The 18,611-nt window shown below is 46.9% G+C and overlaps 1 protein-coding gene across 2 annotated transcripts in view; it reads right to left on the bottom strand.

Annotated features, from left to right (window-relative positions):
- The window catches only part of fras1 (Fraser extracellular matrix complex subunit 1), a 714,708-nt gene that overhangs the window by 151,674 nt on the left and 544,423 nt on the right, over positions 1-18,611 (bottom strand). For both annotated transcript variants that reach the window (XM_072496214.1, XM_072496215.1), the window contains 4 exons: positions 15,687-15,877; positions 13,499-13,652; positions 1,748-2,011; positions 306-494 (listed from right to left, as the gene is read on the bottom strand). In XM_072496214.1, coding sequence (XP_072352315.1) covers positions 306-494; positions 1,748-2,011; positions 13,499-13,652; positions 15,687-15,877 — 798 coding nt within the window. The remainder of the gene's footprint in view (positions 1-305; positions 495-1,747; positions 2,012-13,498; positions 13,653-15,686; positions 15,878-18,611) is intronic.

Genomic DNA, 18,611 nt, shown 5'->3' with positions numbered 1-18,611 from the left:
TTTCAGGAAAATAATGGAAAAATCTATTTCTCATCAACATCAAATTATTTCCCTATAATTTGGAAAGCCGCTAAATATGTCACAGTAATTGACGGACAGCACAGGCCTAAATTTTTGTTAGCTGTTTTCAGTAAGTGAGTTCCATTTGAGCACCATGAATGCAGATATTATTCCTTCTGTAATTTATTTTGCAGTTAACAATATCAATAAAAAACAAATTAATGGCAGTGTCATTTCTCAACCCAAGATAGAGAAGTATTTTGTTAAACAGCTGTGTTATTGCCAGTACTTCAAGCCTGACTTACCTTTGTTAATATCAGCCTGGGTAAATCTTTTAATGGGTCCCCTGATTGAAATTTGAACCAAATTGTCATTTTTAGACATCTGCAAACGCCCAACAGTAGGATCTTTGGTTATGACAAACTTAAGCTTTTCATCGTCAGAATCAATATCTGTAGCTTGCAGGTGCTGTTGAGTGATTACTGATGCGGAGCCTAAATGCAAAAAAGAGATTACTTCATTAAATCAGCAGAAGTTGTCTAATTGACAGGTCTTTTTTGATTTGGATGGTATGACACAATTTTCCATTATGTACAGTATTATCTAGTCTATTGCCTAGTTTGAATGTTTGGAAAATCATGCTTGGTGCCCCTTTGATTTCCCTCGTGTATTTTGTGACCACAGGGGCATGGAACTAGCTTACATTTCTATGTGTATTAGAAAAAAAACAGAAACTGCAGATTCCACAGGCAATAATCCATTTCAAGGGAAGCTTATTTTTCACTGAATCCCAACAGTGCAGAAAGAAGTCATTCGGTCCATCGAGTCTGCACCAACCCTCTGAAAGGGCACCCCACCCAGGCCCACTTCACTGCAACCCCATAACCCCTCCTAACCTCTGGACACTGAGGGGCAATTTAGCATGGCCAATCCACCCAACCTGGAGGAAACTGGACACTTAGAGGAAACCCAAACAGACACAGGGAGACAGTGCAAACTTCACGCAGTCATCCAAGGCTGCAATCGAACCCGGGTCCCTGGCACCGTGAGGCAGCAGTGCTATTGACTGTGCCACCATGCCGCCCACAATAGATAGAATTGAGATAGAATTGCTGGAGATTTACTTTTGCCTTTTGTTGGGACTTTAATGCATTTTCTCTACCATTGTGCTGCAGTACATTTGCACTGTTCTGTGATCTGAATGTTCCCCATCATCATTGAGGTGAAGACAGAGAATGCTAGCAGGGTATTCAACATCAGAGCATCGTAATAGAGCCCAAAGTTGCTCATGACTATGTTTACAATGCACTTTCCAGCAGAGGTTCCTGGATAGTAGTTGTGAATAGTAACTATCGCCCTGCTACCAACCCATGCAAACAGTGATGGATCAGGTTGCACGAGAAGAGCTCTGTGTTCATCTGTTGTCACCTGCATAGCTGTACATGTTGATTTAGGTCAAAACACCTTACTAAAGTCGGTGACTAACAGAATCCTTATGGAAAATTTTAGATCAGATCCAAACTTTTCTACTTTGAGTTTAATGGTGTGAATTTTCCGAGGTGTTCCCCTGCTCATCCGTCATGATTGAAACAAACGGGCTGCGAATACCGCGGGGAAAATGGACCAAGCATTGTTTGCCCAAAGTTTCTGGAGCTTTTCCACCAAAGTTGCAGTGAAAAAGATGGAGAGCTTGGATAGAAACCCTCCCCTTACGAGTTTTCCAGATTACTTGAACTCTTATTCTTACCTGCTGAGAACTGTAGGCCACGGTTGATTGCTAATCTTGGCGTCTCGTTCTTCTGCTTTTCCACATAGAACTCCATTTTCCCATTTTCTGTATACAGGCCATCTGTAAAGGCGAAGCGGAACTCATCTGACTGTACGCTGGTCCCATCGTGGGTATAAACAATGAGTTCATCCAGCACATCTTGGTAGGTGAAGGAGGAGCCTTGTGTCAGCACACGACCATTTTCCAGAGGCTCTGAATAAAATTGCCTTTTCCGTAGTTTGCCTGTCATATTCAATTAAAATAAATAAATATTTATTTAAACAGCAAGTGTTTCATGCTGTTAAGAGCATTACAGCAGCACAAAGTGTTGAAGTAATCTATGTAAATGCCACAAAGCAGTGGCATTTCGATTGATACCTATGATTCCTCATGTAGTATGTTCCTAATTTTATCCATGTCGTCATCGGAAATCAGCAAGCAAAGAAGTGAAAACACTAATTACTGCAGCCTGAACTTATGCAACTTTTAGCAGGTAAGCAAGTTGCATTTATATAGCACCTTTAATACAAAGAAAAATGTTCCAATGTGATTCACAGACTGATATATAGACAATGACCATCAAGCCAGGGAAAAAAGCAATTAAAAGGGGTGATCAATTGCTTGGAGGAAAAGATGGGAGGTTTCTGAAGAGGTGGTGGGGTTAAATGAAGGAATTCCAGACATTAGGTTACAAGCAGTTGAGGCTTGCATCGCAAAGCTGAGGAAGAAGTTTTTCAACGTGAGGATTTGGGGGAAAGGGAGTCAATGTGCATTAGTATGGACAGGAGTGAGAGTGGATGGAAATTAGTGAGGGCATGAAGTGTGCAACAGTAATTTGGAGCTTATGGAGGCTGAAGGCCCATTGAAAGGGTCCGCACCAATCAAGACAGGAGGGCACTGCTCAGACAGAAAGGAGAGCGCCGCAGAATGGAGGTGCCCTTGGAAGGAGGAATAAAGTTTAAAAAATGGAGAAGGGCGAAGCATGTAGAGACTCAGAGTAAAGGGGAAACCCCTCAGTGGGATATATTTGGGCCCCACATGCGGCCTTACCTACCCGTGGCTTGGTCATTCAAGCATCAAGCCTGATGGATTACAGTGCAGAAGGAAGCCATTCAGCTCATCGTGTCTGCACCGGCCCTCTAAAGAGCACCCTATTTAAGCTCCACGCCTGCACCCTATCCCCTTTATCCCCATAACCCAGTAACCCCACCTAACCTTTTTTGGACACGAAGGGCAATTTAGATGGCCAATCCACCTAACCTGCGCATCTTTGGACTGTGGGAGGAAACCGGAGCACCCGTAGGAAACCCACGCACACACGGGAAGAACGTGCAGACTCCACACAGACAGTGACACAAGCCGGGAATCGAACCTTGGAAGCAGGAATAAAGTTTCAAAAATGGAGAAGAGCATAGCATGTAGAGGACTCAGAATAAAGGGGAAACCCCTTAGTGGGATTTATTGGGGCCCCCCATGCGGGAAAACAATGTGCTAACCACTGTGCTGTTACCTTAAGCCCATACCATGCCGGTTGAGAGGTCTACGAGGGAGGAAGAGATGTAACATGTAAATAAATTGTTCAGAAACACGTTGCTAATTGTAGAACTAGGACACAAGTCAGGTTGTGGATGTTAGTAGATATACAGCTTGAATGGAGATAAGAATTCCGAGAAAAATGCAACAGCGAGAGGTCATGGTTGGTATAATAGTCTTCAAGGATGTGCCTTTGTTAACTCAAATAGGTAATAAACATAAAATGATAAGAAATTTGAGATAAAAGGTATAAAGAGACCAAGAAAGCCCCAGGTTTGATTCCCAGTGTGTGCTCAATTACCTAATTACATCCGGAGCACCAATAGGAAAATGGTAATTGGCCAAACAAACTCAGGCTAGGAAATAGACAAAAGCTGAGGGGCTGGTGCCCATCATACTCTGCTGGTATATTCGCTACAATTGAATAGCCTGCAGGACTCATTGTCGGTCCTCACTATGAACCAAACTACTTCTCTGATACATCAGAAGCATCACGGTTGAGTCACATTTCACCAAGGAGTCAACATCTTCAGGAGAGCGTAGACAGGAATGGAGGAAAATTGATAAATAGAACAAATGGACATTCAACTAATTTAGGCCATTCCAAAGTAATTTAGGGAGGGTTTATCGAAAAGTGATTAAAGTGTAGTCATAGTGAAAGCATGGAGTGAGAGTTTGCCACCACTTGGAAGGAGTACCAAAAAAACCCTGGAAGGCTCCTAGCTGGTTCTGGGAGGGGGGGGGGGGGCTCTTTTGCAGCTGGGCCATGGCCCACAGAGAGGCCCCTGGCCAATGGCCACCCCATAGCTACAGTGCTGCTGCTGGAAGGTACATCTCCTAACCATCAAGGCCTGCCTCACTCCAACATGGTGAATTAAAAAAATACTTACCTTAAATTGAGGGGGCCCCCAGCATTGGAGCCCCCTCTCCTTCTTACAGCCTGAGCAGTGGCCAGCTTTCTCACTGGCACTGCCAAACCTGCCACGTTGCCTGCCCCCTGATTGGGCCAGCAGGTCCACAAGGCAGGCCATCGTCCACAACTTGACGATGCTCCCGCACGCAGCCTCTGAATTGGCGTCACTGGTAAAATGCCAGCCAGGACCCTGCTGCAACTTTTTTTTTTTTTAAATATGTTTATTAAGAATTTTTAAACAAAATTTTCAACCATACAAACAAACCCCCGCCCCCGTAACAAAAAGAAAAGAAAACTCGCATAGCAAGACATAAACATGGCAAATCCATATGATACAGAACTTTGTACATTGGATTCCTCCCGTACATATCAGTTTTCCGGATCATTTAGGTATTTTCTTGCTCAGATGCCCCCCCCGAAAAAGCCCCCCTTCCCCTCCCCTCCCCCCCAAAAAGAGATGTCCCCCCCCCGTTGCTGCTGCTGTCGACCGAACTCCATCTAACGCTCCGCGAGATAGTCTAGGAACGGTTGCCACCGCCTGGAGAACCCCTGCACAGACCCTCTCAGGGCAAACATTATGCTCTCCAACTTGATAAACCAGGCAATGTCATTTATCCAGGCTTCCACACTGCACATCAGCCCACAGACCCTCCTCAATCTCCTCCCCCAGCTCCTCTTCCCATTTACCCTTCAGCTCCTCTACCAAAGCCTCCCCCTCTTCTTTCATCTCCTAGTATATCGCCAACACCTTGCCCTCTCCGACCCATACGCCCAAAATCACCATCTTGAATCCCCTGTGCAGGGAGCAGCGGGAATACCCTCACCTGCCGCCTCACAAACGGCCTCACTTGCATGTACCTGAAAGCATTTCCCGGGGGTAGCCCAAACTTCTCCTCCAGTGCCCCTAGGCTCGCAAATGTCCCACCGATGAACAGGTCCCCCATTCTTCTAATCCCTGCCAGATGCCAGCTCTGAAACCCCCCGCCCATCCTTCCTGGGACAAACCGATGGTTATCTCTGATCGGGGACCACACCATGGCTCCCATTGCACCCCTGTGCCGTCTCCACTGCCCCCAGATCTTTAGCGTTGCCGCCACCACCGGACACGTGGTGTACCTTGTCGGCGAGAGCAGCAGCGGTGCCGTCACCAGTGCCCCCAGGCTCGTTCCTTTGCAGGACGCCACCTCCAACATCTTCCATGCTGCCCTCTCTCCTTCCATCACCCACTTGCGGATCATCGCCACGTTGGCTGCCCATTAGTAGCCACCCAGATTCGGCAACGCCATCCCTCCTCTATCTCTACTACGCTCCAGGAACCCCCTCCTTACCCTCGGGGTCTTACTCGCCCACACAAAACCCATAATGCTCCTGCCTACCCTCTTAAAAAAGGCCTTGGTGATCACAATTGGAAGGCATTGGAATACAAAAAGAAACCTTGGGAGGACCACCATTTTAATCGATTGTACCCTACCCGCTAGCGAGAGTGGCAACATGTCCCACCGTTTAAAGTCCTCCTCCATCTGCTCCACCAGCCGCGTCAAATTAAGTTTGTGCAGGGCCCTCCAGCTCCTAGCTACCTGGATCCCCAAGTATCGAAAGCTCCTTTCCGCCCTCCTGAACAGTAGGTCGTCTATCTCTCTTCCCTGATCCCCCGGATGCACCACAAAGAGCTCACTCTTCCCTACATTGAGCTTGTAGCCCGAGAAGTCCCCTTAGGTTCTGCATGACCTCCACCATGACCTCCACCACCCCCTCCACTGGGTCCGCCGCATACAGCAAAAGGTCGTCTGCATACAGCGACACTCGATGCTCCTCTCCCCCTCGAACCACCCCCCTCCATTTCCTGGACTCCCTTAATGCCATGGCCAAAGGCTCAATTGCTAATGCAAACAACAGGGGGGACAGGGGGCACCCCTGCCTCGTCCCTCGATACAGCCGGAAGTACTCCGACCTCCGCCGATTCGTAACCACACTCGCCACCGGGGCCCTATATAGGAGCTTAACCCAGCTAATAAACCCTCCCCCGAACCCAAACCTCCGCAACACTTCCCAGAGATACTCCCATTCTACTCGGTCAAAGGCCTTCTCCGCGTCCATAGCTGCCACTATCTCCGCCTCTCCCTCCACCGATGGCATCATAATCACATTTAGGAGCCTCCGCTCATTGGTATTTAGCTGCCTGCCCTTTACAAATCCCGTCTGGTCTTCGTGAATCACCCCCGGGACACAGTCCTCAATCCTCGTAGCCAACACCTTTGCCAGCAACTTAGCATCTACGTTGAGGAGCGAGATCGGCCTATACGACCCGCATTGCAGTGGGTCCTTATCCCTGTTCAGGATCAAAGAGATCTTCGCCTCCGACAGTGTCGGGGGCAGGGTCCCCCCCTCCCTTGCCGCATTGAAAGTCCTTACCAGCAACGGGGCTAACATGTCTACATACTTCCTATAGAACTCCACCGGGAACCCATCCTGTCCCGGGGCCTTCCCTGCCTGCATGCTCCCCAGTCCTTTAACCAGCTCCTCCACCCCAATTGGCACCCCCAAACCAGCCACCTCCTGCTCCTCCACCCTCGGGAACCTCAGTTGGTCCAAGAATCGTCGCATCCCCACTTTTCCCCCTGGGGGGCTGGGACCTATACAGCTCCTCGTAAAAGGCCTTGAATGCCTCATTCACTTTCACCGCACTCCGCACCATAGTTCCCCTTCCATCCTTGACTCCACCTATTTCCCTCGCTGCCATCCTCTTACGGAGCTGATGTGCCATCATCCGGCTCGCCTTCTCCCCATACTCATACATCGCCCCCTGTGCTTTCCTCCACTGTGCCTCTGCCTTCCCTGTGGCCAACAGGTCAAACTCCGTCTGGAGACTTCGCCTCTCCCTGAGTAGTCCCTCATCAGGGGCCTCTGCATATCTCCTGTCTACTCTTAAAATCTCCCCCACTAACCTCTCACTTTCCCTGCCCTCTCTCTTCTCCCTCTGAGCCCTGATGGAGATTAACTCTCCCCTGACCACCGCCTTCAGCGCCTCCCATACTACTCCCACCTGCACCACCCCTTTGTCGTTGGCCTCCAGATACCTTTCGATACACCCCCGCACCCTCCCGTACACTTCCTCGTCTGCCAGCAGTCCCACATCCAACCGCCACAACGGGCGTTGGTCCCTCTCCTCCCCCAGCTCTAGTTCCACCCAGTGCGGGGTGTTGTCCGAAATGGCTATGGCCGAATACTCCGTTCCCTCCACTTTCGGGATCAATGCCCTGCCCAGAACAAAAAAATCTATCCGGTAGTAGGCCTTGTGTACATGGGAGAAAAAAGAAAATTCTCAGGCAAAAGGCCTGGCAAATCTCCACGGATCTACTCCCCCCATCTGATCCATAAAGCCCCTGAGCACCTTGGCCGCAGCCGGCCTCTTTCCGGTCCTGACGAATGTGATATAAAATAGTTACTTTAGAGATATTAGTTAATGTAATGTAGAAATAAGCCACTTTGATTCTGGCAGGTAGAGACAAAGGGATTTGAGACCGCATGGAAAAAGCAGGAAGAGGTGTGTCTATGAGAGTGATGCTGCATTGATAGGGGCCGGAGAAAGGGATTGGAAGTGAGCCAATCAGAATAGATCAAACAGGTCAGGAGGGACATAGGATGACCTATGGGTGTCGAGTATGTGAAACTTGATGCCATTTGAATGTATGAGCACTGATCTCTTTGTCTGGGACCTTCACTTAGGTCCCGGGACTGCAGACAGCAACATGTTGTCTGTATCACTGTGGATTAGGTAGCTTGCAAGCTGAATAAAATAACTTCTTTTTACTTGCAAATCCATCTCGACTTTTATTGAGGCCAGACTGACGGAGAAAGAAATTTGGGAATCAACATTTGGTGCCGAAAACCGGGATTTCTCGGGGCGATCCTGATCCAACTGCGAAATCAGAATTAGACTGATTATGAACAGGAGGATGGGGAACAAAGGGCCCTCAATGTAGAACTGGAAAACGACCGCGCATTGATTGTTCCCCTCTTCTTAACGTCTGATTAGTCTGGTCACTCGCGGTTGGCACAGAAAGACCGCCTCGACGAAATCACAGTTCAGTCTGGGGATTAGCAATTTAATTGATGGGATTTCATATTGTTGTTTCGGCTTGGGTTAGGGTTTTGGGTTGATGTGACATCTCAAATGATGATTCAATTCCAAGTATAAGGGTTCAGAGGCTGATGGGACTTCAGTAATGAAGGTTCAGTCTATTATATGGGTTCAGGGGCTGATGGGACTTCAGTACTGAAGGTTCAGTCCAGTATAACTGTTTTTAAATCTGAAGATGGTTCAACTCTATGTGTGAGTGTTTTAAATATATAGTTGATTAAGCTAAAATTGTCTCCTTGGACTGTATTGGCGAAAAACGCAGTTCCGAGGACTAGTTGAGATTGTGGGGAATGCTGCATATTGGTTGAAGCAGAAGTCTCTCAAAGGGTTAACAGCAGCAGGCAAAGTTAAAGACAGACAGTGCTTCTCACTCAGGCCTTGAGATAACAGCACCAGTCGCTAGTGTAATCGGATACCTTTCCTTTGAGTCAGTGAACACCAGCAAAGTTACGTTTTGAATTAATTAAAGGAAACCAGTAGGTTTCTCCACCTCTTTGATAAAAGTTATTATTTTCGAAAGCAATTGATTGAAATTGCCAGAATCTTAAGTTTTACTCACTTGAAATAAGGTTTATCTAATTTTATCTGGAGATTAATAGAAACTTAAAGAAGATCATGGACACCATTTTAAAAAGTGTCACTCTGGAGATAATAGTTAATTTTGCTAATACTTATGTGTATGTAAAAGAAAAAAAACTTGTTAAAAGAAAAATTGTTAAGATAAAGAAATAATTAAGTTGTAAATGTTATACAAGTTTGTGTTAAGCAAATTGTAAATTTAGTTCTGAGTTGAGATCAGAGCTAAGCTTGCAAGTTGCAGTAATTCAATTTGAATTTTCAAACATTTTTAAGTTTTAACAAAAAAGCGCAAGTAGAGGAAAGGCGTGGGTCAAACAAGAGATGAGCTACGTAGTTCAATGGCTGGCCTTGAATTGACAGAAAAATAAAAATTCAATAATTTGGAAAAGTAAGCATATCACCTAAGTCTCTCCAAACTATGCAGAAACCACAAGATTCGGGAACAAAGGAAGCTGAAACAACTTCTTTTGAAGAGAAAGAACTCCCCCTAGTGACAGGGAGAGACGTTGAAGTCTTGGAACAACCAGGGGAAATAGCTAGAGTGCCCCCTGGTGACATTCGGAGACAGTTACCGATTAGGAAGATGCGAAACCCCGACCCAGTGACTGCGGGAGCGAACCCCACGATAGACATTTACTTCCCATGGACACCCAGTGAGATGATGGCTATTATGTCTACAATCCCAGATAGAAAAAATCTCCTGCTGCCTTCATGGATTCCTTGAGAACTACCATCTCAATTTATCAAGCTGATTCAAGGGACCTCTGGGCCCTAGTCCAGCAGATTTTAACCCCAGCAGAGTACCGCAATTATCTTAACCACCTGAATTATGCTAGTCATGCCGCACTCCAGCAGGCCTATGCGTTAGACGACGATAGAAGGACACAGATCTTGAATGCGTTGAATAGCACATTTCAAAGGCCCATAAATCTTTCTGTTATCTTAGACCTAAAACCTAGGAAGACTGAAGAGCCAGAGGAATTTCTGGAGCGTTTTAATGAAATCTACCGGGGGCAGTCAGGCGATTTGCTGTATCAAAATGGTCAGAATTCCCCTCAATACTGTCCTATGTTAATGCATTGCCTACCACCTTCTGTGGTTACTGCTGTGAAATGTAATAACATGAATTGGACAGAGAACGACCCTTCCCAGATGGCAAGGGCAGTCTCTGCTGAATTTTGCGAGAACTGGAAAAAACCTCAGGTTCTTGCACCCAACCGGGGCCACTCAGCCGGGTGGGGCATTCTGAGCGTATTGACACTGGGAGGTGTGGGGGGTTCCTTGGCTGTCAGTGATCGGAATTATTTTATTTGCGGCCTTACCATCTTGGGAAATGAAACCTTGGGAGCCCTCGGGGCAATAACCAAGGAGTTGTCTCAGCTACGGTTGTTTGCAATGCGGAACCGGTATGCTCTTGACTATCTTCTGGCCCGTGAGGGTGGGGTATGCGCCATAGTACAGGGCAAGTGTATCATGGGAGTTCAGGACTTGACCGCTAACATCACTAAATTTATGGATCGCATACGGGATCACTTGGACGGGATGCAGGATCCTGGCTCTTGGGGTAACTGGGGATTTGGAGGATGGAAGGACTGGTTGATAAATATGGCCATGTATCTAGTGGTAGCTATCGGCTGCATCTTTGTGGGCCTGGCCATCCTTAAATGTGTGATGGGTAGAATGCGGGGTGCACTGGATCAGATCACCGCCCCAATCACCGCAAAAAAAATTTAACTGTTAAAATCCATGAGGGTGAGGCAGATGAAGGGGGGCTAAGACAGGAATTGGAAATGCAGCAACGGGTCTTTTTAAATGAGGAACCGTAGCTATGGATTGGATAGTTCGGTTATCATGGAATGATAAAAGGAGGGAATGACGAATGTGATATAAAATAGTTACTTTAGAGATATTAGTTAATGTAATGTAGAAATAAGCCACTTTGATTCTGGCAGGTAGAGACAAAGGGATTTGAGACCGCATGGAAAAAGCAGGAAGAGGTGTGTCTATGAGAGTGATGCTGCATTGATAGGGGCCGGAGAAAGGGATTGGAAGTGAGCCAATCAGGATAGATCAAACAAGTCAGGAGGGACATAGGATGACCTATGGGTGTCGAGTATGTGAAACTTGATGCCATTTGAATGTATGAGTACTGATCTCTTTGTCTGGGACCTTCACTTAGTTCCCGGGACTGCAGACAGCAACATGTTGTCTGTATCACTGTGGACTAGGTAGCTTGCAAGCTGAATAAAATAACTTCTTTTTACTTGCAAATCCACCTCGACTTTTATTGAGGCCAGACTGACGGAGAAAGAAATTTGGGAATCAACAGTCCTAGATCTGGAGCGATCCAGTGCTGGGTCCAACACCGTGTTGAAATCCCCCCCCCCCCCCCCCATTATCAAGCTTCCTACCTCCAAGTCCGGAATACGCCCCAACATCCGTTTCATGAATCCAGCATCGTCCCAATTCGGGGCGTATACATTTACCAATACCACCCCCATCCCCTGCAACCTACCGCTCACCATCACGTATCGGCCTCCATTGTCCGCTACTATGTTCTTGGCCTCAAACGACACCCGCTTCCCCACCAGTACTGCCACCCCTCTATTCTTCGCATCCAGCCCCGAATGGAACACCTGTCCTACCCATCCCTTCCTTAACCTGACCTGATCTGCCACCTTCAGATGTCTCTCCTGAAGCATGACCACGTCTGCCTTCAGTCCCTTTAAGTGCGCGAACACTCGGGCCCTCTTAACCGGCCCATTTAGGCCTCTCACATTCCACGTGATCAGCCGGATTGGGGGGCTACCCCCCCCCCCCCCTGACTATCCATCTCCTATTTTAGGCCAGTCCCATGCCCGCGTCTCCCGCACCCTCCAGTCCCCCAGACGGGGAACCCCCGCCCCGACCACCTCTTCCATTTTCAGTTCCCCCTCGGTCAATGCAGCAGCAACGCTATTGTCCCCCCCTTCCCCATAGATCCAAATCTAGCTCTTTTGCCCCCCCCCCCATAATACCTCCGTAAGTCAGCTGACTCCTGCTGACCCCGGCTTCCCCCGCCTTCCCGTTGACCCCTCCCGTGTGGAAATCCCTCCTCCTCCTTGCGCTCCCCCATCACCCCCCCTCCCTAACACGGGGAAAAGCCCACGCTTTCCTGAGCCAGCCCCGCCCCCTGTGGCGCAGCTCCTGTTGCGGCCTTATCCCAATTCCCCCATCCCCGAGTCTCAACTCCCTCCAGCACCGACGCCCACATTCCTCACTGTCCCCCCATCAAAAACTCTTCCCCCATCCCCATCCATCGTCCCACCCGTGAAACATTCTTTACCCATATTTACAACCCTGTATACAGTCAACATCTCCCCCACATCCACAGTCCCTCAGTTCGAGTCCAATTTTTCCGTTTGGATAAAGGTCCAAGCCTCTTCTGGCGTTTCGAAATAGTGGTGTCGGTCCTGATAAGTGACCCACAGTCGCGCTGGTTGCAGCATTCCGAATCTCACCCTTTTTTTATGCAGCACCACCTTGGCCCGGTTGAAGCCAGCTCTTCTCTTTGCCACCTCCGCGCTCCAGTCCTGGTAGACTCGGATCACCGCGTTCTCCCATCTACTGCTCCGCTCCTTCTTGGCCCATCTCAGGACACTCTCTCGGTCCGCGAAACGATGGAACCTCGCCACTATCGCCCTGGGCGGCTCGCCAGCCTTGGGTCTCCTCGCCAGGACCCGGTGAGCCCCTTCTAGCTCCAGGGGGCTCGGAGAGGCCTCCGTACCCATCAGCGAATGGAGCATTGTGCTTACATATGCCCTGGCATCAGCCCCCTCCACTCCTTCAGGGAGACCCAGAATCCGGAGATTCTTCCTCCGCGACCTGTTCTCCAGGACCTCGAATCTCTCGGCCCACCGCTTGTGCAGCGCCTCGTGCGCCTCCATCTTCACCGCCAGGCCCAAGATCTCGTCCTCGTTCTCGTTAGTTTTGTCCTTCACCTCTCGGAGCTCTACCGCCTGGGCCTTCTGGGTCGCCTTCAACCCCTCGATCCCCAACAGCATTGGCGCCAGCACCTCCTTTCTAAGCTCCTTCACGCAGCGCCTGACAAACTCCTGCTGGTCCGGCCCCCATGCTGCTCGATCTCCGCCCTCCACCATCTTGTTTTTCCCCCCCCCGTTTCTGCCGCTGCTCCAAAGCCTCTTTTTCCGTCGCTCCACTTCTAGTCCCCTCCATACACGACGGAAGGGGGACCTTACTTCACCTTCCCACACAGGATTTGGTCAAAATATTTCCATTGGGGCTCCTCCGGAGAGCCCAAAAGTCCGTTCTAGCGGGAGCTGCCGAAATGTGTGGCTTAGCTCCGCATCGCCGCAACCGGAAGTCCCCCTGCTGCAACTCTTGCGGGTCCAGGTGGCACTTTAGGCCCTGGCAGCACAACTTACCTTTCAATAAAATTCTGACCAAGGTTGAGAATTTTAAGGTTAAGCCAGCTTGACTGGGGGCCTTTAACCAAGACCTCCCCAGTGATTCAACTCTCAAATTCCCTGTCGAATTGCTAACTGAAATCTATTGCTGGACTTACCGTGGCTGGGTTTTTTGGTCACTCTTAAAACCAGTTCATTCTCTGGTGTGTCCTGGTCCTGGAGACTAAGGGAGGTGTTTCTAATCACAACACCCGTTCCTTCCTTTACTTGCACAGTTTCGACACTCATCTTGGGTGGTTCATCATTCTTTTGCTGGTGAGAGAAACAGAGAAAACAAATTCATTTCTGGCCTTCTGATAAAATGTATATGTAGAATAAATTCTATAATATTAACAGTTAGCAGCAATCGGCTTGCACACACAATACAATTGGGTGTAGTACAGGCAGCAGCCACTGCCTACCAAGTGCCGTTGCTGAGAAATGAAGAGTTGTTGGCCTCTGATTGGCTTGCAACTCCAGGTGGGTGGGGTGTCCCCATCTGGGACCTCAGGGAAGGTCTGAGTGGCACTTAATATGTCGGACCTTCTCCAAATTGAGACAACGAGGGTCGCTCACCAGATCGCCAGCCTGCAGGGAGGCCCCTGTTGCTTGAATTAAATTCTGCCTTATGTTTCTACTTGTGTGAGAGACCAAAACGAAGGGTCGGAAATACAAGATAACCACGAATAAATCCAAAAAGGAATTCAGGAGGACATATTTATGCAGAAGGTGGTTAGAGTGTGGAACACATTATCATAGAGAATAGCTGAGGCGAATAACATGGATACATTTAAAGGCAAGTTAAATAAACACATGAAGGAGAAAGGAATACATTATGCATTGAGTTAGATAGAAAGAGGTTGGAAGAAACGTGTAGGAAACGTAAACACAGACATGGATCAGTTGTGCCAAATGGCCTGTTCCTGTGCTACTGATTCCATGTAACTCAGTACTGTATGTCCATAATTACAGTATAAAGGAGCCAGGTATTTTACATGACTCTCAGCTCTGCAAAATCAGAATCAATGGTTAGGAGGCGAGTTTGCATGATGGACTGGGCTGCGTTCATGACTCTCTGTAGATTCTTAGGGTCTTGGGCCAAGGAGTTGCCAAACCAGGCTATGATGCAGCCAGATGGGATGCTTTCTATGATGCATCTGTAAAAATTGGTAAGAGTCAATGTGGACATGCTGAATTCCCTTAGTTTTCTGAGGAAGTATAAGTGCTGTTGTGCTTTTTTGGTCATAGCGCGACGTGGGTGGACCAGGACAGATTGTTGGTGATGTGCACATCTAGAAATTTGAAGCTGTCAACCATTTCCACTTTGGCACCATTGATGCAGACAGGGGTGTGTACGATACTTCACTTGCTGAAATCAATGAGCGGCTCCTTAGTTTTGCTGATGTTGAGGGAGAGATTATTGTCATTATACCATTCCACTAGATTCTCTATCTCTCTCCTGTGCTCTGGCTCATCGCTGTTTGCGATCTGACCCAGTCCGGTCATGTCATCAGCAAACTTGTAGATGGAGTTGGAGCCAAATTTTGCCACACAGTCGTGTGTGTATAGTTAGGTGAGGTTATGAGGATAGGGCTGGGAAGTGGGCCAAGGTAGGGTGTTCTTTCGTAGGGTCGGTGCAGACTTGCTGGGCCGAATGACCTCTTTCTGCACTGTGGGGATTCTATGGAAGGACTAAGTGGCCTGTTTCTCTTTCCATGCAGTGACTGGATCTAGAAGCAATGGGAGTTCGATTTTGTTTAGGAATTATAAATAATTCTCTCCATGTATTGTAGAAAGTGTATGGTCTGGGAAAATTACAAAATGGCCCTTGATCCGGAAGGATTGAGATGAGTAAAATAAATTGTGGAAGGTCTATTATTTGGTAGTACTGGAGGTTTGGGCTGGAGAGCAGTTTTGGCCCCTGGGTGAAGAAGAATGAAGCCGCCAAGACTTGGTGAATTTCCTCCTCCTAGATGTCTTAGAAGGATATCCATCTTCCCTGTATTGAGTTGGGTAGCTCGTTTCAGCTAAAGGGCTCAGAGGTGTGAGGTCGTGCATTTTGGTAGATAAAATATGGAAATAGAAACTTACTGGAGGAGAGGAGCAGAAGGGTCTTTAGATACAAATACACCTCTATGAAAATAGTAATGCAAGTTAATGGAGCAAAGAAAACCCACAGAGGTTCATTTTTAGAGGGCTAAAATTGAAAAGCAGTGAAGTCCTGTTACACTTGTATAGAACCTTGGTTAGACCAGATATAGAATGCTGTGTTCAAAATGCAATAAAAACAAAGGGAAAGTTTATTACCAGTATTATAATGTTGAAGTGGTACACTGGAGACTGAATAATACCATCGGTTACATAGAAGTCAAAGCCATCTGAAATCGGCTCAATATTGCGATGTACACTCTGCACATAGTAAACATTATTGTCGAGAATATCCTGCACGGAGAAGGGCACATCAGGACTGATGATGACAGCTTGATCGGTTCTTCCTTCTGTCAATAGAACCAAATACAAAATCACAATTAACTGACAGCTTAGGAATTAATCACAAATATGTTCTGGACATTATATAGTTAAAAATCAACCCAACCGGCTGATCCCATTCTCTCGTCTGGACAGATCAAAGCTGGCTATATTCAGTACAGTCCACAATATTTACATACTTAAAACAGCTTTTATTGGCCAAAACATTATAACTGTTGCATTGGCGCCAATTTCACTACTGGTTATAGCATTTCTGTTTAAGTACTCTGTTCATTTTGGGCAGAAACTGATGTGTTAACTCACTAGTTCACACGTTATTACGATGCACTGAAAAAAAAGGCTTATTAAAGGTAAAACTGTCCCATCTTTCCAGTGAATTTGTGCCTACAATTTATTACTGCAATAAATGGCCCAGGAAAAAGAAAACGTACACCGGGATGGTAGGCGGGTGAATGGGTGGTTTCTGAGGGATGGGAGGGGTTTTGTGGCCGGGTTTGATGGTTGAGGCTGGTATAAAAGCAAAATGGCCTAGTTTTGAAAACTATCCAATAAATATAGATCTCTGGTACGGTCAGGCTTTTTCTGATATATTTCTCTCTACTGTAAGGTTTAGATCTGCAAATGCTCATATTGAATTAGAATTGAAATGAAACGGTTTCAAAATGGAGAATGTAGGGTTTAACTGCACGAAGGCACTTTAAACTCTTCACGTGAAACAGATTATTTCATTGATGTTTCAACTATAGCACACACATACATAGCCTTACATACCACTAATTGCATGCACGCTGCTACACTCTTCTATTTATAATATTTTATTTTAAATATTTACCCGCTTAACCACCCCAGCATGCACCTTCTTTTTCCTGGGCCATTTTAATATTTTATTCTAAATATTCAAAAATTGATCATTCTAATTGCATTTGATTCTACTTGGGTATTTCTGAAACTCAAATATTAGAAGAAGAATGAAGTGGTATAGAAACATAGGGGGCTGGATTTTCCGCTGTTCGGATTCTCCATTGCGCTGGCAGCGCACCCACGCCCAGGGATTTCCTGACGGCATGGGGCTGCCCACAATGGGAAACCCCATTGGCCGGCTAACGAGATGGAGAATCCCGCTGCCCATGAGGGTGTACCGGACCAGAAAACTGAGGTGGCGGGACGGACGATCCGCCCAGGTTTTCTCCAATGCACATTGATCTTGCCATTTTCCTGTACCCTCAGATTCCCCCTCATCCACGTTTCATGGGCATGGTCCCCCTCAGGCCCCGTCCCTTGGCAGTGCCACCCTAACACCCAGGCACTGCCACCCAGACACCCTGGAAGTGTCCCTGCAAGCCTGGCAGTGACATCCAGGCACCTTGGCAGAGCCAGAGTGGCAGTGCCAATGTGCCAGGCTGGCAGTGCCAAGATGCCTATGTGCCAGAGGGAGAGTCAGGATGCCACCCTCCCCTGCTCCTGACCACCCTGGGGGCCTCCAATGGTCTGGGAGACTCCCCTAGGTGCCATTATGCCTGGTCCACGTTTCTGTGGACCAGTGTTAAACAGCACCATAGTGAGGTCTTCCAGTGACGGACGCTCAATCTTGGGCCTCTGGAGAATTGGGTGGCACCATATTTAAATGAGATCGTGAGGTCCCGCGAGGTGTTCAGAGCTCACAAATGGCCTCTCGCACCATTTAACGGTCTCGCCGTGTCACCATGTCGGGTGTCTCGAAGCTGTTTGATCACGCCCCTTAAGTTTGTTTAATATTTCCTTGTAATTAAGCCCTTGGGGTCCAAGCATTATTCTGGTAAATTTACACTGTACTCCTCCAAGGTCAATACATCCTTCTAATGGTGTGATGCTCAGAAGGGCTCACAATACTCTAGGTATGGTCTACAAAGGAATTTGTATAGCTGAAGCATATATATTAAATTAGTACATTCTTAAACAATGAAGTTAACAAAACATATGAAGCTCTCTTTTCTCTCCCAGCAGTGTCACCTCTGCCTGCATGTATTGGTATTTAAAATGGACATCCAAGTACTGATCAAAGAGAAATTGCTGCAATGGGCTCAGACACATACTTACTCAGCAGGTAATTGAAAAATGTTTTATTGATAATATTTATTAAAACACAACATAAAGCTAAAGCAAAATCATATTTCGCACAGACAGATTCAATTTAATAATCTAATTTAATAGTGCAAGGGGAAGCGAATGATAAGGGAAGATAGTTAACTTGAAGCTCATGCTTTGATGCGCAGATACATTTTGCAATCAGCTGGTTAGTCGTGTGCTGCTAAAATATCACAAACTGAACGTCATATTTATTTTCAAAAATTATATCAAACTAATATTGAAGATTGTGATTTCTGCCACATGAACATGGCATATGGCAAAATGTTTGCAGTTTTTAAATTTCTTGCAGAATAAATAATTAACATGAGATTGAAATGCAAAATAAGGAGTTAACATTTTATCTTTTAAAATGTTCCTCCAATCGATCTCATTGACTCACCCTAGAATCAAGTTTGCTTAGTTTCATAAGTATATTACAAATAACTTATTCAACCTACGGTATTTGCCCAACCATTTTACAGGTCCTGCTGTTTGATGGCTGTCGACAACTTAAAGGAACAAGCTGTGCTTTTTAATCTATATCCCATTCTCTTGTCACCCTCCACTAAGGATCAACACTGAGCAAGCTGTGTACTGCTCATTATCCAAAGCACACTTCAGCTAGTGCTAATGGAA

Source organism: Scyliorhinus torazame, chromosome 3 (genome assembly GCF_047496885.1).
Source record: "Scyliorhinus torazame isolate Kashiwa2021f chromosome 3, sScyTor2.1, whole genome shotgun sequence".
In the NCBI taxonomy this organism is placed as follows: Eukaryota; Metazoa; Chordata; class Chondrichthyes; order Carcharhiniformes; family Scyliorhinidae; genus Scyliorhinus; species Scyliorhinus torazame.
This window is presented reverse-complemented; position numbering and strand designations above follow the sequence as displayed.